The following is a 26,782-nucleotide window of genomic DNA, read 5'->3' as shown; positions in this document are numbered from 1 at the left end:
ATTAAGAAAAACATTAATGGCTGTAATATCTATCTACCTCTGTAGACAATGCATATGAGCATTGTTTGCACAAACCAATTAACGTATATAAACAAATACAGAGATAACTTATTTTTAAGGAAATCACTACCATAATAAAGTCAGAACAGGCAACAATATAATTGTCCTCGCTAGGTAATGAAACTGCACTCACAATATCAAGTAATTTTTTTAATTTTTTTTTAATACAAGAAGTAGAAAATTTGATCCAAAAGTTACTCCATGGAACTGGAAAATCAGGCACATATATTCAATTTTTACATGGATTCATATTTTTAGATAAACAGTATCAGATATGCACTGTTTCCAAAACAACTGAATACTACATACATTCACTAGGCCAATATGTGAGGCAAATATCTAGTGTCAATCATACAATGTTAGAACATGGGAAAACAGAACAAACAGGAATATAAAGTAATGTCATAACCGGATTTTACATTACTTTCTTAACAAATGCCTTGACTGACACATTTTTCAGATCTGACTTCCCATCTAGCCTTTCAATATTTTCTAAAATATATTTCAGTGAAGTTTTTTCTGGAAAAAGGGTTAACAAAATGTGTTTAACAAAACTTCTCATTTACCAATTAGACTCCAACAAACCTGGAGGGAACAGCACACATGCTGTTTTTTACTAAGCATAAAAGTCAATGCTCTCAAAACCAGTGTAGCTTATGTAAGGTAAGGCATCTTCACAGCTTGGCTCTCAAAAGAAGCAATTCTTTAACCATAGTAACAAGTGTCTATAAAGACAAATCTTCCTAAAAATAATTTCAATATAGCCAGTGAGAAACAGACTAACCATGTAATGTTCAACAGAGAAGAAAACCTCTCACTTTTATCAATATGTCTCTGCAATTCCTCAACTGCCTATTAAATAAATTTAGGCAATTGCACTTGTTACTGGAAAACTTGCAGGAACAGTCTTGCTTGTTGGTGTCAATCTTAAGCATCAACGTTTTATTGTGTTTTTTGTTGTAGCAGAGTTGTTTGTTTGGTTCTTAAAGCAAGGAAATTAGTGACCCAATTAATTCAGTAGTTTGTTCCACACCAGCTATTTACCTTTTTGGTGCTTACATAAAGCACCAAACTGACTATGATATATTCCTTGGTTTCTTCCAACCATACAAACTCAACACAGACTTTACCCTCTGAATCTGCATAGTCTGCAGTATAGATATGACCCATGTAGTCATAAAGGCCAGATGACTTGGTAGACAATTCCATGTGGACTGGAGCACTAAAACACCAGAAGGGCTTTCCAGTTTCATCCAAGAGAGTCAGATCCATCACAAAGCAGTCCTACAAACACAAGCAGAAGAGATTTCCCTATGTCATGGCACAGTAAGTAGATCTGTCCCTGATTTTAGAAGACATATCAATGGTTCAGAGAGTTTTGTACAAAGGCTAAAACCTCAAAATAAAATTGATAGTGCTTCATTGACCTACTGCAACAAAAACTTCCTTAGAGGTTTCCCACAGAAATCGAAATTGCAACCTACACACATCAAACACTGTGCTACAGAAGGTACCACTGCAAACCAAATCAGACATTACTTCTTTTTAACACTTTTAAGGCCTTAACATCTGTTTTTCTCAACTATTAGTTACTTTACCATTCAAATAATGATAGTCCCTTCAATATGAGAAAGCAACCTAAGTTTAAAGTCGGCTACTAAACTTGTGTGAATTCAGCAATGTTTGCAATGATACTCAGGGACCACCCAAGGCAGTACACACACAATTACTCTTCCAAGCCAGCTGTATACAGTACTCTGAAAGGCTCACAGCTTCAGTTCCCAAAAGAGGTAATATTAATAAAAAATTCTTGAAAATGTTTCTTTACAAAATTACACAACTAGGTAATTTAGAAATGTTAATGCCAATTCCTTGGTCTTTGCAAACTGATAGTTTCACATATCCCTTGGAAGCATAGGAGTAATGCGTCATTGTTAGTATCAGCTGTTCCTTATTCTCATGAGTTCTGAATCATTAAATGAATCAAATTATCTTAATTATGTTGTATCTGTGCTCCAAAAGCATAAACAAACCAACACCACATACTCCATGCCAAAAAAATTCATTTGGAATGCTTTATTTCTCTGTACTACATAGTTGTGCTTCTGTTGCTCTAACATTGCTTTCACTATTACTTTACTTCAATCAAACACAAGGGCAGATGGCACAAACATGAGGCAATATGATGCACACAGTTTCCCTAAGCTTTTTACTGTAGTCTATGCTGGAAATACAAAATTCAAACCAAACCTAATGATGGCGTAATAAACTTATATGAGCTGCAGAATCACTGGTAACAAGAATAATCACTTTTTTCTGGTCTGACAACTTGCATATAAAAGGTCAATTATGAAAAGTAAAGTGGGGTGGTCTTGTGTGGTGGGATGGTGGAGTCTTCCCATGCATTTCTGTCCTGGTTCTGGTCAGGATCAGGTTAATTTCTGCAGTAGCCAGGAGGGAGCATGGCTAAGACAGGGAGGTTGTTCTATCACCTCACCTCATTTCCAGGGGCAAGGAAAGGGCTTTCTTCTCCCTTCGCTCCACACTGAGCATTTGCATGTGAATCACTCCCCTGTCTTGTAGCAGCAATAATATTAATAACATTCTTAGTTGTTCTATCACCTCACCTCATTTCCAGGGGCAAGGAAAGGGCTTTCTTCTCCCTTCGCTCCACACTGAGCATTTGCATGCGAATCACTCCCCTGTCTTGTACATTCTTGTTATTAATATTATTGCTGCTACTCTCCACTTTCTTATCTCATTGCTGCTTCCAGTAAACTGCTCTTAGATCAACCTTGATCTTTACCTTTTCTGCCTCCAGTTCTCCTCTCCAGCCCAACACAGGGGAGAGGAAGGGGAAAGCAAGCCAGTGGAGTGTGATTTGGAGTGGTTACAGTGAGAATACTAAATTGGAGAATACCATTCCTAAGCCATGACAATTTCACAATTTCCAACTACCTGTACTTCAGCAATTAGTTTTTTATTAAAAAACCCAGAAGTACCAAGAAAGTTTTCAGGTTTTTTAGTTTTCTTTAGAGTATTAAACAAAATTAAAATAAATTCAAAGTAATGGAATGTCCTGCTTCTGTGGCTGATATTATTCTTCACATGCTTTAATAATTTTAGACTTAGGGTAAAAACCACACTGAATTAAACCTACAGCTATATGCTGACATGTTCCATCCGTCATCACAAAAATGAGGGGCTTAAAAAAAAACACTGTATTCTTTATTTTGTCCTAGAAACAAATATTCAATATAATTTATGCTATAAGCACATAGGAGAAAGACTAAAACTGAAACAACTAAAGACTACAGCCATAGCTCTGTGTTTCCTCTGACAAGTAACTTCCTAAATTCTTATGTACTACTCAGGATTTTTTTCATTAAAAAAAAAATAGATTCTGCCAAGCAGCTGTTAATCCTATAGAATCACAGAATTATTTGGGTTAGAAGGGACCTTTTAAGTCATCTAATTCCAACTTCCCTGCCTCACCAAGCTCAGCATGGAGAAAGAATTTTTTAGCTTTTTTTTTCCCCAATGTCCAGTTTAAATCTACCCTCTTTTAAAAAAGTTTAAAAACATTGTCCCTTGTTTCGTCACTACAAGCCTTGGTAAAAAAACTCTCATTTTATCAAACAGTATTCCATTCCACATTTAAACAGGATTGGCAGAAGCAACAGTTTTATTCATTGTGAGGGTTTTTTTTTTTTTCAAAAGAAGCGCTGAAATTGAATCAAATGTTGAACTAGATGATTTTTCAGTAGGGTTTAAATTATATTCATCAGAATTTTCACAACTTCTGAAACATTCATGCTGATACAGTACATTTAAAAATATGTGCCTTCACCACTACTACAAAAGCTACAAAACTTCTCTGAATCTTTGTTCGGAATTCTTTTAGGAATTTTATCCAATAGAATGTGTGAGCATTCCTCTAAAAATAAAGAGTTAATCTACCTGACTGATGTACCTGACTGGAGCTAGGTGCTGACTATGTGGATGTGGACTGTAGTTTCCTGTGTCCACTGGCATTTTAACATTCCCCAGCAGTTCCTAACTTTCACAGCATATACAGCACAAAACTGCAGAGTATTTCCCCAGAGGTTCAAGGCTTATTGCTCGCAAAAAAAAAAAAAACCGATCAACCAACCAAAAAACCAAACCAAAAGAAACAAAAAACACAAAACAAAAATGTAACACTCTCACACCAAATTTAAAAAAAAAAATCTTCACAAAAAGTACATCTGCAGTACATTTTTTTGTCTGGCATTTCCAACCAGGCTGGCCAGTCACAGCATCTTCACTGAGAGGAAAGCACTGGAGTAATTACACACAGATAATGGGTCTATTATGCAACCCAGACTCTATGAGAGAAAGAGAAAATTATTTTCCTCAAAATTTACTTTTTTTTCAATATTGGAATAGAGGTTTTGTCCAGTTACATACAGCTTCTACAAATCAAAAGACTGTTTAAAAATTAGGCTATTTAGGATGCAGAAACATAATTCTGTTTTGAGGTAAGCATATCTAGAAACAGAAATATTTCTGACCTTTACATTGCCTTTAAACACATCTGTTTCCCAGCATATGCCAAGTGTCCCAACAATAGGCAAGTGCTTCCTATTATCCTTTAAGTTCACAACTCTGAGCCTCAGGTATCCATTTTCAATGTCACCTGAAAATATAAACAATATACAACATTACAGCAGTATAAATCAAATTCAGCCCAAGTACACTGTCAATGTTCTCTTGTCTTCTTTCCATGTCTTTTTCTTCCCACTCACCAATAAAGACCCTGGTATACACCAACAGCTAAATATCAAGCACTTTAAAGAAAAATTAAGTTGCTGTTTGGAGCTTTGGTTCTGTGATCCACAGTAGAAACTGCAGATAAAAATTATTTTTTAGTATAAAAATAGGAATGCCACCTAAAGAACTTACACAAGGATGCAAGGAGTAAATTTCACGTTCAGCCTTTGAATTTCATGCCATTAGTTCCTCCATCACTTTCCATTCCCCAGAAGTAAAGCTCAACACTAACACACAATAAAACAATGAGATACCTCCCCAGCCTTTTTTTTTTTCAAGTTATTTAAATCTCTCAGCTCTGACTGGAAACTCAAATAACCCAATACAAAGGATATACAGATAACTATTCCTCCTTAGAAAAGATAATGCATCATTTAAATTGACACACAGCATGATTTGATTTGAATCAAGTTTTGAAATTATGGATTTTTTTCATTTTTTTAAATAGCTTTCCAAGGCCCTTGGGGTTTTTTTTTTGGCAGAATTACTATGATTTGTGATTTTTTTATTACTACATATAACCATATTTCTTTGGAATCTCTTCCTCTCCTCTCAGAAGAGACTGGCATTTTTTAATGTTTTTTTTCCTTTGCTACCAGAGAAGGAAAGTTAACCAGGGAATCCAACAGTCTAATTATAACTAGGGATACATCATAGTGAACATGATCTGATTACACAGGAAAGTGAAAATAAAAGCATCACATTGTGACACAAGCAGATTTCTTGGTAGGACATCCCTTAAACAAGTTTCCTTGAACAAGAGACTCTCTCTCAAAAAAGCACAACAAAAGCACTAGAAGAAAGTACCTAGCCCTTGCAGGAGATAGATACAAAGGGAGAGAAGGATTCCCAGGAACATAATGCTTGTCAAGATCCAGTAGCAGGTCCTGGATGGTAAGGTAACAAGTGAAGGGGCTTGCAGATTTAAGATGCAAGTGACAGAAGTGAAAAAAGGCAGAAGTGCTTTGCCTGTGATTCTCCTTCAATCAAGCCCAAATAGCAGAATGAGGCTACAGACAGAAGCAACATCAGAAAGGCTGGCTGTGAGTTCAATGGCTGCATCCGGCATGAAGTGGCAGCAAAACCTCTGCTTGGTGGCTACTTGAAGCAGATAGTTGGAGGCAGTGATGGAGAAAGAAAGTCCACACTTTAACACAGAGGCCAAAAACTTGTTAGAATTGGTACTGTGGAGCTAAGCAACTCCCAAGACACAGCTGGCCACAAACCAATACTGGAAAGGCATCACTCACCAGTGGGGAGTCCAAAGAACACTTATTCTGGAAAGGAAGCAGCCCAAGCCATGACAGAGAACAACAGCTGCAGGTTTTTCAGTACAGATACTGTTTGGAATAGGAGTGTGAATACAGTGACTGCATGTCCAGGAAATATTTTACAGGAAATCCTTTGTACAGTTGAAGGAAAATGCAATCCTTCAAACGGTGATACTCACTGTCCTTGCAGTGAAGTGCAAAAGAAATCAGTGAGGAAATTGTAAGCAGAATTCATTTCCAGGATCCAGCTCAAAGTAGAAAAAGGCCGTAAGTTGACACCTGTCCAAGTGGTTCAGTTCCAAAACCTCAGTAAATCAAAATCAATGACAAAATTTCATTCAAGGTAAAAATATCTTATTGAAATAGTTTACTGACTAACCACTGAAAGTCTACATTTAAAGTTGAGCTTTTATACAAGAAGCTTGAAAACATCAGTCAACAAGTATTTTTTCCAAAAGGACTACTTGCTTATGCACAATTCCAATCTGAATGGAAGTGGCTATTTCTCTTACTCATTCAGATCAAATGAAGTTTTAATGGAATAAAAATGGATTGAAAAAAGCATTCTTCTGCTAATAAATTAATGAAGCCCAGGAAATCACTACTATTGCATGGCATTAATACACCACTGCTAGATACATCATCTGGCTATGATGTGTTGCAGTTACTCCTTAACTCTAGCCAGAATGGAAATAGGCAATAGATCAGGAATCTGAAGACTAATTATTCATGGGTTGGTTAATCCAGGCTTTGTTTTTTTTTTAATATAAAAGCTCCATTGCAGTCCTCTCATTCAGGAGGAAAGAAAAGCCTGCCTAGAAACAAGCAAGAAATTGAAGGCTAAGTACTGAAATCTCCCCTTCCTCAAGCCAGTCAGAAGAGAAAATTAAATTAAAGGGCAGGTTAAGCTATGTTAAACATTTGAACAGAAACATAGAGGAAGCAAATTGAACATGGCTTTCTTCAGCCTGAGTCAGACTTTGTTTCATTGTCCCCTTATAATATCTCTAGTCCTTCATTTATGCAAGACACGCAGAGCGGCAAAGCAGCAGAGTAAGTTATAGTGAACAAATATTTCCAAATGAAGGTAATACCAAGAAAGAGAACATATACCATGTAGACAAACCTCAGGGGAAAGAAACAAATAGACAAATAGTTTCAAAGCACTTATTCTAGCTAAAAGCCAAGGAAGTTTGTTTTGCTAACCAAGCCTTGGTTGCAAGTTGCCATTTGATTGGTATTTTCAGAGGAAAAGCTGTGCTTAACACTAATTCAAGCGCCAACAACCAGCCTTACCACAGTGAAATGGTTATTTAAACTTGCAAATCAATCTTCAAGGTCAAGCAAAACATTTCAAACGCCTGATATGAAATTTTACAAACAAATCTTAAAAGTTCTCTAAATACACAAAAATCAAACCTTGCATTTTGCAAGCACAGCACATCAGTTTACATCAACAAGAAATTACATTGAAAAGTGAAAGCTTAAACTACCATGTGGCTACAAAGCTGTGCTTAAAAAGTTGAAAACCTAGGTAAATACATTTTAAAAACATTTATTAAGAAGTTGGATTCATGGCTTCTGGGAGTCATATGAAAAGCCTGTCATAACTTCCTGAAAACATGGAAAGTTTTCTAAATATTTTCAACTCAGTTACACAGCATTTAACATATTCACCCTATAGTACCTGTCAATGACATCATACTACTAATTCTGTTTACATGAAAGGGAGCGTAAAATAAAATGCTAAACCCCAACCAAAACAGTGGCAAAACAGCTAGTTACTGCAATGCAAGTATAATAAGAGAAAAAAAATCTGTAGCCATACATTCCATCTGCTTGGTCCAATGAAGTGTGACATAACCATTTCTAATTTAAAATTAAGAATTCTGCAAAATGAGTTGAAAATGGGGCAGCAAAATTAAGCACAATATTAATAGATACTAGCAAAAAGCCCACAAAAATTGATCTTGAACAAATGAATCAGTTATTCTGCAAAATACAAATGGGCATTCTCTGGTAACCCAGGAATGCGTAAAGCTTCCTAGTGAAAACCAATCAATAAGTAAAACAACAGTACTAGCTGACAACTGGTATGTGCCTCCAGTTGTGGAAACTGCCATGGGCACATCACATCTGTAATTTAAAATAAAACTGGACTGCGTAGAGAATTTTCAGAAATAGCAAGACTTCCCAGTATGCTGCAGGACTTCCATGCTTCAGAGTCCTCTCAGAGGAGGGGACAAAGCATACTATTAGAATGGAACCTAAAAACAAAACACAAACCATCAAACGTAACCAGTTTGGATAAACCTGGCCACATTCAGCAACACCATGTTCACCAGAATGAGAAAAATGAATAAAAAATCACAAGGAAAAATGTGACAGCAGACAGCCATATGCTGCCTCACTACACCTTTTTGGAGGAAGTCAAGCATTTTCCAAAAGGAATTATTGTGCAAGCACATGGAAGGGACTAGATGACAAATGAGCTTATTGTTGGCAGAACCATGGCTTCAGCTGTCTAGTGTCCTTTGAGACCAGAATCTGGTGGCTACCACACTGCTGAAGGTCACAAAACCAAAGCAATTCAGAAAACACTTGTGAACATAACACAGCTTCTGTAACTTGCAAAGTGAGATGGCATCACAACTGTAGCTCATGGACATTTGCTTCTATTTGCATAAACATAAGGTTAATCTTTGTGGAAGTAGCTTCTAAGCAGCAAGAAAGTGATACCAAGAAAGGAAGTATGCCACATAATACTTTTTCTTGTGCAACTGTATTGCTAGGAGTGTAACATTTTCATTTTAGAAAACAAAACGTGATATTCAGCCAAACAAGAAAAACCAACACAATCCCAAAAACCCAATCCTCTGGCTAATTTTGAGATTTTTTTTGAGAACATAAAGAGGACTCTTGTACTACACAACACTTCATGTAAGATTTCTTGCTATATGCATAGACTTTCACTGAAGTTTTATCCTTAAAAATATTCTTTTAATTCAAGCTTGGTGCTTTTCTAGAATCTCAAAACATGTATATTTCAGGTTGAAGGATTACAACGCGCCACGCTGCACAAGGCTGCAGTCTAAATGACAGTTCTTGGAAGCGCCAAATACAAATGAGAAAAACCAAACCAAATCACGGCGAAATTCTGCAGCCCTGCAAAAGAACTCACGCCTGACAACAGCGCCCTCTACTGACAGAAAACAATATGTTCTGAAACCCACACTGCTCAGGAGTGCCGGTATCAAAAAGAAATACCAAGGAGCAATAATTAATTCACAGTACTTAATTCTAAATAAAACTAATGACAGTGTTTAATTCTAATATTTATTCTGTCTCTGCTTACACAAAGACAGCTGGGTAGCTTAGGAAGTTATGATGAACGTAACTTCAAAGAGAGATCACCCGTGTATTTTTCAAAACCCCAGTAAAATTATGAATTTGGGTTGCATGAGAACAACAGGAATGGTCAATCACGTCTCATGGAAAGAAGTGCTGAGAACAGAATGAAGAGGCAGAAGAAGACTGAAATTGTTTTCCACACAATGAAAGGATGTCAAAACAGGCAACATTTAAGCTCACCAAAAAAAACCCAAAAATCTTAAAGTTCACAGAAATTTCTACAAATATATCTATATATTTAATCTGTCTGTGCACCCAAAGTATACTAGAGGAGAATTTTACAGAAACAAGATTCCAAAATGTATGAGGACAAACCACCTCTCCTTTATAAAATACAAGTGAAAGAAACATCAAAGTGCACCAAGAACTGTGCTGGTGCATTATTAATGTAGCTAAAAGAAAAGACCCTGAAAATCTGCAGAATTTGTGTCCCAGGCTGACATGGTGTCAATGTAACAGCGGGCAGACTTCTGACAGAGCCAGCTTAGGACACCACAGAAAGCACCATGCAGATATAAAGAAACCACGCCACAAACAGAAAGATAGCTTACTCTTAAAATTCCATTGAATTCCACCCCTTAAAACAGAGAAAATGGATATAAGAAGGAAAGATGTAACAGCAGGGATAATTTTTAAAACAGACATTGCTCCATCAACTTTACGTTTTCTGCAGAAGAGGCACTTGAAGGATCCACACAGGTACATGCAGTTCCTGCCATGCAGATCAAGATGCAGGCTGTAGTCATGCAGTCCATATTCTGAGTCAATATCATCCAGTAAAGGTTTATTAGGTGGAGGAGCATATTGACTTGAAAAAAAAATAGATAGAATTTAGCAAGTGGGGGATGACTTAGTAAAGATATAACACATAGGCATACATTGAGACTGTCATCTTAAGACAATTTTCAAATCAAACATCTCTAGTTCATCATGCTTCTTTTAAGGTAATACAGTGTCTAATACTGCTTATCAGCTATTCAGCCTTGCCAAAGGCAGAAAATACAGCAGTCAACTTTAAAAGGTACATCTGTTAAACTTCAGAACACGGACTTGTCTACGAAAAAGAAAAAAGCATCAGCCTAACTACAAATCTCTAAGTACACTAGCTCTAGAAACTTCTCTGAAATAGCAAATATTGAAATAATTTTGCCTGTGCCTGACTAAATAACCACTGCACACAAGTGACCTAAAGAGACCACATGACAGAGGCCACTAAGCAACTTCTACATAGGATTCAACTTGGTATTATGGGAGATGGTGTTAAATCTTACATTCTGTGTGAGAAGAGCTACACTAAGTTATAGTGGGCATTTAAGACTCCTGTATCTACTGTTGTAGATACAACAGTATCTGACCAGAAAGCTGAGTGGGAAATAAGTTTCCCAAATACTATTCTGAAGCTTAAAAAGTTCATATTTTTAAACAGTTTACAATGGATAAACACGTATTATACTATATAGTGCAATGCACACATATACAAACACTTCATAGGAACCCAGCTACTTTCTCAATAGGACTAAAAGATTACTGCAGACACCTCACCAGTTTACCAGAGCTTTCTTCCCACTCCTACACAGCCAAAGATTACTTCCCTACTTCCTGAAATGTCACTCTCTTTTCTTTCTGTTTCAGATAGAAACAGGAAATAAGAAGACTGCTTGTGAAAAAGCAGAAAGTATGTGCAGTGTATTTCTAACATTCTCAATACAGAAAGTACCAGAACACTTGTCGAACTAAATTATCTCCTTAACAGCATAACAATGGCAATATTTTAGTATGAAAATGCTTCTACAATTTTGTATTCAGTTACTATAACTGTTGCTTATATTAAACAAGAATGGTTAATTACTGCCTAAATATAAACCTCTTACAAGCAGCCAATTTTAACTGTAAAACTCAAAGCTTTATTCAAAAGGTTATCTTTATTACACACAAAGGAAAACCAAACTTACACAGTAGCAGAACCCAAAATGCTTCTCTCAAGAAGTTGATTATAATGAAGATTCGCCATAACAAAAGCAATTTCATTTTTCTCCTGAAAAGTTAATTAAAGTAGATGTATTTTCATCTGGAAATTCTTTTTCTCACAAGGTCTTTCTGAGCATTAAAATTCATAGATAAATGCTGCTGCCTATTACTCTGCCAATTACTACAATAATGTTAGTAATGGCTTGCTTTAACATTTGGACTCCTAAAACCTTTACTGTCTTTTCAGAAGAGTACAGAATATATATAAAAGATTGCAGCATTTTTGTATTATGGGGGAAGAGAGGGAAGCTAGCTATGCCAAGGCAAAAATTATGAGAGCAATCCAAGAATTGTACTTCCCTAGCTTCTACTTACCACTTTAAAAAAGATACCTGAACAGAATCAAACAGCACTTACTCCCAACTACTGAAGCATCAAGTTTATTTTCATGTGTAAGGAACTATTTCCAAAGAGGGCTAATATCAGTGAGGAATACAGAATTATTCAATAGAATTTGTGAATTTCAAAGTAAAAATTGTGTCTTCACCAGATTATTTACTCCTGGGAAAACATTAAAAACATAACCTTCTATAGTCAAAGAAAACATCTATGTGAAAACTAAATAGAGACAGAGGCACGTATTTACTTCAAGAACACAGAATGCTAGGATTACAGGTTTTTTTCTTTAAATGTATTTTTTAAATCCTACATTTACAAACACCTAAGTCAATAGGAAAATTAGTCACTGCCACAAGTCTATTACTCTCCTGAAATATGGGCAACTATTTTCATCTCTCTGGGTTGCCACAAAATTACATCCTCTATTCAAACTTTTGGCTTTTTAACTACTCCTGTATTTTCAGAGTGCAAAATTACTGCTATAAAGGACTTAACTAGGGAGATCTATCAATCACATAATTTCTCACAGTCTTTCTCTATCCACATACCAGGAGGCCCACGTAACCTGCCCTTGGTTTCTGTTACGCAGCTATGTGCAAAAAAACAAGATGTGTGGCATTTACAATTATTACACCCACTGACACTTAACTACCTCGAATTACTCTGCCTACACAGAGAATAAGAACTGCTGTTCAGAAAAGCAAGCAGGGACAATATACTAGAGTGAGGCACTTGATTCTTAACAACTGTGTGGAACTTGGTTATGTTTGAACCATTTCCAGGTGCTGAAAGAGCTCTCTTTCCAAGCATGGATGGGGCCAATGCACAAGCAAGACCACAGAGCAAACAATACAGGGACACCAGTCTACAAAACTTCTGAAGATAGAAGAGAAATGGCTGTTCATTTAGCAGAGCTTTTCACAGACTGAAACAACCTGTAACAGGTTTGTGCCGGTCAGGCAGTCTCAAGTTTTCTAGGAAATGGACTTTCACTCTTATCTTTGAGTAAGAGTGAAAGAAATAGTCCTTCTGCAGTTTTAAACGTTGCCTCTGGTGATTGTGCACATTTGAGGCACCATGTTTGCAGCTGGAAATTAGACACAACTTTGAGGAACTGCTCACAGCCTCCTTGAGGAAGTTCCTTGCCAGTGCCAAATAACCTAAGTTGACGTCAATAGCATCAGAGGTCCCAGTGCATTCCATGCAAAGATGTAGATTCCTTTTGCGTAGTTTACTTCACATGTTCTGCACTGCCCTCTAAAGACATTCATCTCTGCACCCACCCTACACAGGCTAACTGCTTAACTTAGACTCTTAATACCAAGAATTTAATATCCCCAAAAGGGCAGGATTTACAGTATTTCTACTGCTGGAGCAGGATACAGCTACCTGGTGATGTAGATTAAAGCTAAGTTGCCATGTAGGAACTCATCACTTGGAGTGATATGGACAGGTAATGGCATGAATCACAGGAAGAAGCACTTCTCAAACCATTATATTAAAAATTACCCTAGGATATCAAACTTGGGCATGTGAAGACTGCAAAATAAGTAAAATTGAACACAGTATCTAACACAGAATGATACATGACTGATCTGTTAATTAGAAGTGGTTTTTTTAAATGCACATATACTCCAGCAACAGCTATTTAGAATACAATGTCATCCACTTACTGTCCCTACATGTGTTTTGTGGTTACTAGTTTAGACAAGATGTTTCAAAATCCAAAGGGGAAAAAAAAATATTAAAAAAACCCCTCCCCAAACCCAAACTACAAGCCAAAAAAAAAAAAATCTTTTTCTTCAGATAATAGTAAAATACTGAAGCAAAATGTTATCTTACCTTCCAAGTTCCTACTAACAGTCCTGGACTCAGACTGAAGAGCTGGACAAGCTCATCAGCACCAACCACTACACTATTTTCAGTCAGGTTAGCAAGATGGTACTCAGCAATCAAGGAAAATCTACGAGGTCTTTGAAAAGAACACACAGAATGTAGCAACAAGGTTATGTCTCCTTACTCATGTAAAAGTTCAGCCTAGTTACATGTTTAACTCTGAAGTCTGACCAGCAGCACATGATGAAAATGGTTTGAAGGCATTTAGCATGCAGAGTCATAAACTATTCATTTGAACAACTACAGTGTACTAGCCAGATCTCAAGCCCTAACAAGGTAAGAAACAAAAAATACTATATGATCTTCTAAAATACACTTTAAGAAAGAAGAACTTATGTGCTTGCCCAATTTTTCAAAATACAGATTTACTCTACAATTTGTTTTTGATACTTTATTGATACTAGATGGAATCACTGAACACTTCTCACCGTGAAGCAAAATTCAAAGGAAAGGATCAAATTGTACACATAATGAATTAAAAGTTGGTGTTATGGGAAGCGTTCCTTTTTTAAAATTTTTTTTCTATATTTTACCTATAATTAAAGCCATTTAGCTCCAAAAGACTCTTATATTTAAGTTCGTGGACATTCTTATTAACTAATGACACATTAAAAACAGAGCAAAAAGCAGAGTTTGCATTACCTATTCAGAATGAAGAAAGAAGTTTTTCTAAAATCCTTTTCAGACTTAGGTTCTTACTATATTCAAAACAGTTCCTAGGTTTCCATATGATATCACTGTAGTATCACCTACAACTACACACTGAACACTGCCTGGGATGGGGCATCCACAACCTTCCCAGACAACCTGTCCCAGTATCCCACCATCCTCACAGTAAAAAATTTCATCCTAATCAATATCAACTCTTTCCATCTTTAAGTCAATCAGGCCTGTCCCTGCACTTACAGTCTTAACAATGACATACTGAAACTGGTGAATCCACTGCCTTCATCTATAGTCACAATTTGTAAAAACCTGTAACTCTGTGAAATAAGTACATCAATTGCCTGCAAGCTTTCTTTTTTATTTTCTACATATGAATCATCGTCTTGGTAAAACAACTACATTTCCTACATAATTTGACCGCAAGACTTGTTCAGCTAACTTAAAAAAATAAATAAATCAATTTGTTTAAAGTAAATACTTTTCTTCTGGTTGAGGAACCCAGTGTTTTGCAGGTGAACAATTCTCTCTTTTCAGAGCTCTGTGGCTAGGGGCTTTGTGTAAGAAGCATGTAGCTGACACTGCACCTACTGTACACATAGGCCCAGATGTGTGCTAAACTCCTGGACAGCAAACAAATACCTCAAATAGACACTTTTCATTTAAATATATTTTTAGAATATAATGACAAAAACCATTGTACATATTTAAGTTAAAAAACAAGGGACATGCTGTGGACTGTGTGACTTTAGATGCATATACTGAAGATTGCATGCATAGTTAAACACCTAAATTCACACGCACACCTACCAGAGAGAAAATAAATTTTAACAATATAGATTACCTGACTGTAGCCACATAAATACTGAGGAACTTTTCCAAGCTAAATTTCTCACAATAAATTCTCCTGGATTTACATTTTTCTTTCATGCTCATTTGTGTCTATACCTTAGATTCAGCTTTCCAAGTCAGGACCTATCAGTCTGCATATCACATGCCAATAGCTACATTAACCTGTGAATTAATGTCATAAGCTTGCTGAATTATACTATTTCTTGCTGAAAAACTCTACCAAAGAAGAGAAGAACGTAGAAAGAAATACTGCAGGGAGGCTTTCTAATGAAGAGTTAACTTATTGAGTCAAACAAATGTCAGATAGGTTGTATAGACACATTATCAACCAGTTGCACCCAAAAAAATCCTCAAAACTCCTATGTTAAAACTCACCCATTCTTGTTGGGAGGTATGCTTTGGTCAGGAAGCAATGGTGTAACTCCGAACAGTTTTAGGGTTGACAGCAGGTCTAAGCATGGCCAGTCTATACCATGCCAAAGTACAGTAACAGATGTGTCCTTAAATGACAGGTTTGGCTTCTCTACTACATGTTCTTTTCCATTTTTGTCCTTTAGAACAATTATCCAACTCAACCCAGAGACTCTGTTATTTAGGAATTGAGAAGAGAGAGGGGTGTTTAAAAACAAATTCCCGAAGTGAGCAAACTTAAACTGTGCTTTCAACAGATTTTTTAAATTTCTACTAGCTGCTACTTATGTTCCTCAGTTTCAGTCATTTATAGACTATCATTGTATCTTCCCATTATGATATACATTTTTAGCTCTAATTCTATACCCCCCCACACATCATTAGTACTTTGTACACTGCTCTCAAGTAAATCTTTGTGACAAGGCATTGCTTACTTCATAGCTTCTTTGTTTTTACATGGAAGACCTGTATAAGGATCTAGAAATTTAACAAGCCGCATTACTCTAGCTTTGAAAGCAGATGTTTGTTTGAAGATGTATTCTTTCTTCCAGTACCCAGGCTTTTTATCATGTACAACAGCACAGGCCAAAGAGACATCTTCTGTTTGTTTAGACTTCATTTTCCAAATTGTCCATTTTGGGCGCAAAGACCTGGAATACAGTTTCAGCCAAATTCCGCTGAAAATAAAAACAGAATAAAGCAGAATAAATTTCAAGAATAGTCACTTCATTTTTTATATGCACATCTCAGCTACCACTGAGCATAGTGTTAGCACAAAAACAATCAGTCTTGTCTGTCTTCCCGAAGATACAGGAGCCAGGATGAAGTTCTGTGATAGCACAGTCATAGTCAGCAAAGTAAGTGAAAACTGATAAAGGTTAAGCAAAAAAATTTGAAAATTCCACCCCAAAATAATGATGCATCACCCTCATAGAAAATCAGTGGAAAAAGCAGTTTAATACCTCCTATTCAACAAAGATAATCTGTACACTTCAAGTTTCTCAGATCCAGCTGAAAGCGGTGTGGAAGAGGACAATTTAGAATCACCTTTGTTTGGTGGTACCAAAGTCATGTCAATCCCTTCTTCACTCTCTTTGGAAAAGCCCAGAGAAGACATGACTTTCTGAAGTCAAAGAAATATGTGACTGTAATGATGGGTTCATCTCTTTCATGCCAGGAAAACTATGAGGTCACATTTCAGCCCCTCATACTCCAGTATCTCTAGGACAGTTCACAGAATACTGAGTACAGGAACCTAAAACAATTCAAACAGTAATCTGTGAATACAGGTTACCAATAAGTTTTCTCATTCTGAAGTGCTAGACATATAGTGTACATAACTGCACTAAAGAAAATGAATAGCAAGGGCAACAAATTCTTAAGAGACATTTTCCACCATTTATCAGCAAGATTACCTTTACATGTTCTCACTTATCCTCAGGCAAACTTACACTACTGAGTATTTTATGGCATCTTCCCCTCTCCTCAAAGCATTCAAGGACTAGATCCATCCCACACTGCCTCCTACCCATCAAAACCATTCTCAATTCATCAGCCACTGAGAATAAGCCCCCATATGCTGAGAGCCAGGCTCTGGTTATTGATGCAAACCTATTCAGGGATTTTGCAAAAACCTTCCAGCCCACTGCTCTGCAGATATATACAGAATTCCTCACTGCCAATTTTTGAGACAAAAGTGTCTAAAACACACAGACCAATAAATAAGCTACTGTGACTGGTAAAGGTGGGTTCACAGTCAACATGAGTTTTCAACCTTCCTTTCACCAAAAGCAGGGTGGGAAGGGTAACATAAAGAACAATCCCATAACTGAAAGTTTTAAGATACTTCTATTTTAATACTACACAAGGCAGCCAAGTTACCAGATAGTATAAAACATTTCTGATGGAGAAGGTAAATACTTTTTAACTCCAAAGCAGTTTAGAATTGTCCAGTGATCAAAAAAGGACAGATGCCCTTAATACAACATCACCAGGGAAATTTGAGCTTTATATCATCCAACTGGTCTTCACCAGCCTAAAAAGTCCAGTAAAATAACCTCCTATAAAAGTCTGCTGTTTTTTGAGCTTTATATCATCCAACTGGTCTTCACCAGCCTAAAAAGTCTGCTGTTAACTAGAAACCCCTTCCCAAGAGAGACACCCTTTGATGGAGGGAGATACTATGCATCTTACTGTATGATGCTGAAAAGAGAGGGCTTAGTAGCAGTAGGCATTTCCTGCATTTTGAAGTTGCAGACTCAAGCAATTTAGTTGACTGAAAACAGACTAATGACAAATACCTACCATTCTCATCCTCACTCCCAGTAACATATTGCTTCTTTGTTTCCCAAAACAGTGTTGTGCAAGCAAAGAAATTAGTTCAAGAAACTCAAAAATTCAGCTACATCAGGGAGACAGAGAAGATGATGAAGGAGGACTTGGAATCACAAGTGTTTAGGAAGGCATCACTGCCCCCTCATCCTCACCTTCTGAAGAATTCAGGACAGATAAATCAAAAAGGCATCCAACAAGGAAGCACAAGTTTGCCTCTTTCACAGCAGAATGTATGCCCTTCTTGCCTCAAATTGTTAATACTCATGTCAAGGCCTCTTACTGGATATTACTACAACAAGCCAAACAAACCTTTTACTGCTAAGTCAAATGCCAGAATCAGACACATCATCATCAGCCATCGCTTGACCACAATGGCAAAAGACTTTCCCCTGTGCTCTCACATCCTCTCACACAAGCACATTCTGCTGGTGATCACAATCTTCAAGTTTTCGCAGGCAGACCATATCTGTGAACTTCCCACACTGCATGATAGGAAGGCTGGAACACCCCATGCTGGGGCACGGAGGGTGCAGAAAGGGAAGGGTCATAAACATTTCCTTGTCTTCAACAGTTATATTGGAGACATCAGTGCAAGAACTGCTCAAGCACACACATTATACAAACAGCCAAAAGACAAATCACTGCATTAGGCAACACAGACATACCACAATGAAAGACTGATGGTCCTGCTGCATCAAGAACATCACCCCGTACATCAAGGACAGCAGAAATATCCTAAAAAAGATACTCAGCCTAAAAACCAAGGTCAGATTTGTCACAGAAATATGCAGGGACTTCAATTAAAACTTCTGTTTATGCAGTTTCTCATTCTCATTCTCTTGCATCGCAAGACTCAGGGTCTTGAGAAGGTCCATTAAATCCATCAGGAAGAAATGACCTGGTCCCACTGAACCAATCAGGCTCCTAGATAAGGGAAACTAACTCTTCCGCAAGTCCCATTTGTGCACATACACTAATCTCTGTTGGTTAGAAAATGGAAACAGAGATCGTCGAGATGGAGACAGATGAATTATCTTCTCCTGAACAGCCACAGTGATTTTATCCTGCCTTACCACCCTGAAGTGGAAAACACATGCCAAGATTGGTAATTTGTGTCACCTATGTAATTTTTATCTATTCTTACCTGCTGACAGCCTCAAAACCTAAATCTGGATTACAGATCTTCCTTTTAAATTCATCAGTTCTAAAGGTATCAATGCCGAGGTAAACCAATTAATCCACCGTACAAGTTTCAGTAAAAAAGGGAGAAATAGATTCATACCAGGTACAGCAACTTCCTATAGAGGAAGACATTCTCTTATTCAAACACTAATGCAGTAGAATCTTAGAAACAAAAGGATGCCCAGATCCTGGTTATCACATACCAACCCGGGTCTCTCCTCTTTACACTTTGACAAAATTATCATCATATTGGAAGGAGCAATTTATTAACTCTGTATAAGCAATCCTTTGAAAAAATTGTGCTGGTATTTACCTTCATCTCTTTTGTTCTCATTTAGAAATCACTAAAACTTCACAAACTGAGCAACAGATAAAAACCACTAGTGGTCATTTGACTGAATCAATCCCTCTGCAAAAACCTGATGAAAGAATTAAGGAAGACTTCAAAACTGTGAAAGCTATGACAATTCCATAAAGCTACTGGAGACACACCATTAAGGATCACGTGAACTAAAAAGTTTGTGCAGGTCCATGTGAATACAAAGAAATAGTCGTAAATTTTAAAACAAAAAAAAGTGCTAACAGCAACATTTCAAAGCACTGGATTTAATTTTTGCCTTGTAACTTCCATTAAACAACAGGCTCTGCACAGCTAGAATTCCATGCAACACATGCTGTGGGCTATGCAGGGCAATTTCAGCAGAGGAAGTGTCCATAGGTGCACGCATCAGAGCTCTGGCATCAGAGAAACTAAATTAGGACTCATAATTCAGGCAAACACATCTACAGCACAACTGAGACCTTTCTTCTTCCTTACTTGTCATTGGCCAGCTCATAGAAGCGCTTATTCACACAACCAACAGCCAATAGGGACACAGCATCCAAATAGGAAAATATCTTCAGCAGCATTTCTGATGGCATGCTGGAAAAGAAAAATGAATACTGTTAGACTTGCCTGCAAACCCAGAAATGACAGTGGCAGAGAATTTTAATTTCAAACCAGACAAAAACAGAAGAGGTGGAAACCAGCAGGTTGTAAACAGATTAATCAAAAATCACTTGAAGAGTTAAACTGTGGAGTTTGGGTTCTAATTTCACTCTCTAGCATGCGGCATTTGCCTAAAATAATTCATCACAACTTATTCAAGTGGCACAGCACAATTACATGAAAAGTTATGGGTTGGCATTTTCATTAAACTTTGTTAAGTATTTTTGACATGAAACTACCTCATTTTGCTTCAGTTCCTTACTGCTTTTACCGTAATTTTAACATTTATTCCATAAACACCAGCATTTGCAAAACTGCAGATAAATTCACTCTTCCTTTTGACTGCGGTGTCAGGTCTCAGGATGCACCAGAACAGAATTGTCCTACCCTAACAGCAAGATCATGCTCTACCTCATCATAATCTTCAAACTGTACATGCTCAGGGGTCTTGTGCAGTTTTCATTTATGTCAACAGAAAGATGTGAACTTCAAAGTAAGAGCCAAATGTTATCTTGAAAATGTCAGTGTCTCTGTGCATCTGGAAGGCTGCCTGAAATGCAAGCGCCAGTCTAAGCATGGCAAGCAGAACATACCCTGGAGATGAGCCAATGTGATTTTTGCATTAAGAGACAGGAACCTCATACCATTTGAGCAGTACCTCATAAGTGCACAGAGTTTAAGACACGTGAATTTTATACTCTAATTTTCTTGAGCATTGAGTATGGTCACATCAAAATCACTGCTGCAAATAAAAGGTGCTCTGAAAGTCAACAAGCCAGCTGTGTCTCTTGTCCTTTTATTACTGCAAGTGTTATTTGCAACACTTGTTGATTTCTAACATTATTTCAGAAGCAGAGGGTATCCTTTAAAGAGTAGCGTGATAATGCCAATACCTCAATGTTTGTATTAAACTCAGAATCTTAGTTGCATTGACACAGAAGCAACATGCCAAAACTGGCACTGTTATTATGTGAAATAACTCATGCACTGTAAGCCTAAAGCAGTTAATGCACTCATTCCAGAAAAAATTTAGAAGTGATACCTTAAAAAGCTGCAGATTAGCTAAAATAATACGCTTGATCCAGAATTTTCAACCATATTCTTCTTCCTTTGAAGGAAGCTGAAAGGATTCTTTTCTTTTTTCTCTCACCATTAGACCAGTCTGACAGCATTGAGGTACTAAACTGGCCATCCAATGCAAAACAGTGAAATCACTACAAGCTATCAAATGTATAAAACAAGGAAAACTAATTACTTTTTCAGATAACATATTCTTAGATTTTTTTGAGTGCCCATGACTTGCAAAGGAACTGCTGAAGGCTTCACACAGCTTGGAAAATATATATATTCCTTATGAACTTAGAAAAGAACACAAAGGAGAACCATGCCAGAAAACATCAGAAGGCAAACACAGGATCCTAAAGTAGGCCAGGAAAGCAAACCTTTTCAACTCGCAGTATCTGACAAAGAAATCTCCAAGATATGAATATAATTACTGCAAGCAGTCAAAGGACAGCTTACAGGGGGACTTCCACTCTTACTCCTAACATAAGGACATAAAGACATACTCACCTCTCAATGCACACACTTGGTTTCAGTTTTATGGGAGGTGTCAAGTACAGATTTTTAATTCCAGCATTTATCGTTTCACAACATTCCCTAGGCCTGGCAGCAAAGGTCCTTAACCTACTTGTAAGAAGGAAAGGCTGTTAAGAGTCACATATTCACAAAATGAAGGAATACACATACTGTGCACACCTAGAAACAACATTTCAACCAATGCAGGATGCAGGGAATACATCACATGGCAACCATTATTACTTAAACAATTACACCCATGTTAAAATACCTGGCATCAAGAAGATTCAGATTTAAACTCACAGCTGTCAATCCTGTGATCGATCTCTCACAGCAGGCAAAGGGAATAATAGTGTTCCCCCAAATCAGTTTGAATCCAGTAGAGATCTATTACCCTTAGACAGCAGCACCACTGCTTGGCCACCACAGCCAAGCTCCACTGAGGCCCCTGCAGCAAGTCACACTCACTGATTAATCTTCTGTTTCACAACATTACTCCAGAGACATTTTTGAGCCACCTAACTTTGCTAAGCCATTAAAAGATACCAGATAAAAACAATACCTTGAAATTTCCTCAGAAACTGTTGCAGGTCAAAAAGAATTTGTATACTTTCATACTATACTATGCTGTTTACTTGCATAAACAGCAAGAAAGGAGATTTAATCCATGAAACAGAGGGCAGCTAACAACCTCTAAGGGATGTCCAGATGTTGGACAAACAAATTACTTGTTGGCAGAATCACTTTGTTAAGGTTTAGGGCTTGACATGCTTCACCGATTTCAGACTTAGGGGGACGTTAACAAAGCTTGGGAAGGATGGCCACTACTAGTGGACATAAAGAATGCAGAATTTACAGGCCACAAGGATACGTGGAACAACTCCCAAGATAAGGAAGAAATTATTAAAGCTAACTCAGCAATTGTGCTGAAATCAGCTCCAGCTTCCAGAAATGTGAGATTGCCATCACTGACCCAAGAAACTCACTGACTCAAAAAAGACTGAACATGCAAAGTAATTAGCGTGAGAAGCAAGAGAATCATTACCAAATAGAAGATAGAAAATATTAATTAATAAGAGAATTATGCAACTTGTAGCCAAAGAAAACTAATTCCTCCCTTAGCTAAAATGCATCAATTCATAAAACATTTTAATAGTTGGTGTGTCAGCTTTGTAGATTTGCCACCCAGCACTCCCTTCTGTGCAGAACTGTAAATACATCAAATACCTCAACCCTGTGTCTGGATTGGCCTCTTGCACACCACAGTGAAAAAACGTATTTTGCCAATACTTCCACATCACAATTTGGATAGAAAAGAAAGGAACTTTACATATTTCTAACACAAATTCTTACAATCCAACTGCTCACACATTTTTCCAAGTTTTCTGATAGGAAGGACTTCATAAGCTGTAATTGCAAACAAATACTATCATTAATCCACAGAGAAATATGGAGACAGAGCTTCAATCTTAAACCAAATCCTTACACTTCATACCCACTGATGCCACCAAGCAGTCAGAGCTCCCCATTCACTGCATTATTGATGTTTTAAATTGCCAGCAGATTTCCAGCACTTAGCCAAACCAGCTCTGGGTTTCCAGGCAACCAATCCATATGGGGGGGAAATAGGCAATTTTAAACTACATGGGTACCACATACATTTAATGCCTACTGGTTTTGATTTAAGATTGATTTATGCTCAAAGAAAAATAAAATCAAAAGAAATTAACAACTCTGGTCTACATTGTCCACTGTGCTATGTAAAAAAAAAAAAAAAAAACAAAAACAAAAAACACCAATCCAAGACATTTTATTTAGAATTGTTATAAGCTTAACAAAAAAAGACAAGCACATTTCAGCTTGGGTGCCAATCCTGATAGACCAGCTAAATTAACAACTAAAAAAAGTAGTCATATAATAAATACAACCTGGAGATCAAACAAGGGTTTGACTCATGTATCATTATCAAGAACTGTTAGATGATGAGCCACTAACAAAGTGCCATTAAAGAGATTTGCAGACACAAGTTATGTTCAACAGCAGCAGAGCTATCACTTCTGTATGCTCCAGGGCAGCACATCCCAGGCTATTCTGTCCTGAAACCATGCTGAAAGTAGAGAGTTTGGGCATACTCTATAGGGACACAACTTCACAGACTCCAGCCACAGAACTAATTCAGGTAAGAAGCTGGACTCTGGATTTTAAAGCTTGCTACCATGGACAAGCATAACCTGCATAGCCTGTATTCAGTCCTTCTTGCTCATTTAAACCACCCTCCCTTTCTTCACCCCAGGGGGATATATCTGAGGAAAGAAACATTATGCCCACACATTCCTTGAAAACTTTAATGTAACAGCTATTGTTTTTGTAAGTTTCAATTTAAAAAAAAACTGCGGAAGTTTTGCATCTTCCAAAACAAAAATATTCTCAAGGTGTGAAGAAACAAACAGCAAACCCAATCCATAAATTACTTTTCAAGTACTGTGTGTGCTAAGTTTTTAAATTAGCATTAACAGAATGCTTTTACATTGCATTGACACAGCTTGGGCAGATAAGCCTAAGATAAAAACACCAATGACAGCTGTTACACCCCCTCTTTAGAAACTTCTAGAACCACTGAGATAATTTTACGTAAGAAGCACAACAACTTCAATTGCTTTTCACTAGCTTTCAACCTGTGGGGCTCAGTTTTGTACCAGTATTTTCACTTTCACACCCTACAATACTTGCAATGTGCCCTGTTGTTTTCATGGTCAGCAAATAATGGTCTTTCATGTATTTTACGTTATTATTTCAAATAACATAAACAAAGTTTTAAGTAGCGATAAAACCTGTCTCCTCCACCTGTTAAAGCATAGCTGGGGACAAACAAAAATAAAATCTAAAAAGATTTTTAAAAAATTTAAAAAAAAATAATGTTTTGACATGGGTTGGTTGGGTTTTGTTCCCTCAGCTAACAATTTCAGTCTTTTTAAAAGGTGGGTATTACCCCAATCCATTTGCAGGTTAAAAAAATAACCAAAAAACAAACAACAAGAAGAAAACCAGCAGGGGGTATGAAACTGCTCTGAAGCCAAGGCTGAAGAAATGGATCAGTAGAAAAATCAACTTTGCCTCTCAGACTGATGCTTTAAAATTTTGAAAGCTGAACCTGTACTGTAAGAATTAAGGTAATCACACCTTGCACAGTGAAACCCTCCTATCTACTACAAAGGCCTAACCACCCCGAACACGCACTAAGTAGCCATCAAACTAACTCTGTGTATTGTCACTACAGCACCTCCTCCAAGCTGACGGACATACCGAAGTTTAAGCTCCCCTTTCCAGGCAGACAAAAAAAGTGTTAAACCCAGGCCTCCATGCACCTGGCAACACCGGCGTTTTCCCTCTGCAAGGCGCTCACAGGGAAAAGCACCATGGCCACAGCTCTCGCCGTGAAGAGTAAAGAACTAGAAACCAGAGCCGTGGAGCAGATGAAAGAAGTTTCCTAGAGAAGCAATGGGAGCTGAGGGAAAACAGCAAACCACCCTCCCCGGGAAAGGTGAAGAAGGCAGAGCAGGCAGCCCCGGGCCGGCAGAGCCCCGCTCGGCGCGCCCGCGGTTACCTGCCACGGCCCGTCGCCATTGCCGCTGCACCGCGGACAGCGGCGGCGTCGCACCACCGGTGGGGAGGGCAGAGGAGGAACAAGCGCTGCCGCCGCCCGAGATACGCCCTGGGGCGGGGTGGGACGGCCGCAGCCCGAGGGAGGCGGTGCCCGGGAGCGCGGCCCGGGGAAGGCGGGGCGGGAGCGCGGGAAGCGTTAACGTCCCGGCGAACGACAGTGCTGCGCCATGAGCGTCCTGGCGCCTGCCCCGGCCCACAGTGAGCTCCGAGCTCTCGGGCACTGTGTTCTCGGGTCTGAGATTCACAGAATTAATTAGGACCTCTGAGATTACTTAGTCCAACCTATGGCCAAACACCACCATGTCAATTAGACCACGGCACTAAGTGCCAATTCCTCCAATTGCCAGTCTTTCCTTAAAAATCTCCGGGGTCGGTGGCTCCACCACCTCCCTTAGCAGCTCTTTCCAATGCCTAATCATCTTTTGTGTGAAGAAATTCTTCCTAATGTCCAACCTAAACCTCCCCTGGTACAACTTGAGGTTATTTCCTCTTGTCGGAGAAGACACTGTCTCCCACCTGGCCTCCTTCCAAGGATTTGTACAGAGTGATAAAGTCTCCCTGAGCCTCGTTTTCTCCAAGCTAAACAACCCCAGCTCCCTCAGCCGCTCCTCCTAAGACTTGTGCTCCAGCTTCACCAGTTCCATTGCCCTTCTCTGGACCTGCTCCAGCAGCTCAATGTCCTTCTTAAATCGAGGGCTTCAAAACTGAACACAGAACTCAAGGTATGCAGCCTCAACAGTGCCAAGTACAGTGGGACAATCACCTCCCTAGTCCTGCTCACAGCACTGGTTTTGACACAGGCCAGGAAGCCATTGGCTTTGGCCACCTGGGCACACAGTGGCTCACGTTCAGCAGCTGTCGATCAGCACCCCCAGGTCCTTTTCCAACAGCACCTCTCCAGCCACTCTGTCCCCAGCGCTGCCTGCGGTTGTGAGCAGCACCTGACACTTGACCTTGTTTGAACGTCGTGCCGTCGATCTCAGCACATCGATTTAGCCTGTCCACATCCCTCTAGCCGTCTCCATCCGTGGAAACGTCAGCTACATCGCTCTAACACATATATATGTGCAAGGCCAAGAAAACCATGTATGAAAACACAGCTTTAAAAGGGTGAACGGCACCGCAGGCGCTGCGAGCAGCCATCCCCCACCCTCTGAAACGAGCCGGGGGTCCTGCCCGCGGAGGGCGGGCGGTGGCAGCGGCAGCGCTGGGCATGGCGGGCGCTGTAGTGACCTCAGCCGCTGGGAGACTGTACATGGCGACTGTAGCGGCTGGGAGCCGCTCCCGGCGGCGG

The 26,782-nt window shown here is 38.5% G+C and overlaps 1 protein-coding gene across 3 annotated transcripts; it reads right to left on the bottom strand.

Annotated features, from left to right (window-relative positions):
- Positions 1-288: 288 nt before the first annotated feature.
- On the bottom strand, positions 289-26,616 carry FBXO15 (F-box protein 15). 3 transcript variants are annotated; one of them, XM_041408090.1, is made up of 10 exons: positions 26,442-26,616; positions 21,820-21,933; positions 20,077-20,181; positions 16,178-16,420; positions 15,708-15,917; positions 13,764-13,893; positions 11,507-11,589; positions 10,217-10,362; positions 4,614-4,738; positions 289-1,344 (listed from the first exon to the last, which is right to left on the bottom strand). In XM_041408090.1, the coding sequence occupies exons 3-10, from the start codon at positions 20,178-20,180 to the stop codon at positions 1,075-1,077; spliced, it is 1,311 nt and encodes a 436-aa protein (XP_041264024.1). In that variant the 5' UTR covers position 20,181; positions 21,820-21,933; positions 26,442-26,616; the 3' UTR covers positions 289-1,074. The 3 variants fall into 3 exon arrangements, with proteins under 3 accessions (XP_041264024.1, XP_041264025.1, XP_041264023.1); XM_041408091.1 differs by having other exon boundaries at positions 26,335-26,471; XM_041408089.1 differs by lacking the exon at positions 26,442-26,616 and adding an exon at positions 25,430-25,555.
- Between the last annotated feature and the right edge of the window lie 166 nt (positions 26,617-26,782).

This window comes from Onychostruthus taczanowskii, unplaced genomic scaffold, assembly GCF_017590055.1.
Source record: "Onychostruthus taczanowskii isolate IOZ18803 unplaced genomic scaffold, ASM1759005v1 scaffold29, whole genome shotgun sequence".
Taxonomy (NCBI): domain Eukaryota; kingdom Metazoa; phylum Chordata; class Aves; order Passeriformes; family Passeridae; genus Onychostruthus; species Onychostruthus taczanowskii.
This window is presented reverse-complemented; position numbering and strand designations above follow the sequence as displayed.

Bases quoted from the DNA above. Each gene is read 5' to 3' on its own strand.
- FBXO15 (XM_041408089.1), bottom strand. From the start codon at position 25,449: ATGGCGACGGGCCGTGGCAG. The intron at 13,894-15,707 runs GTGAGTTTTAAC...TTCTTTTCAAAG, and splicing joins ATACCTCCCAACAAGAATGG to ACCTCGTAGATTTTCCTTGA. The intron at 1,345-4,613 runs GTCAGAAATATT...TTGTGTTTGTAG, and splicing joins TGTTTAAAGGCAATGTAAAG to GACTGCTTTGTGATGGATCT.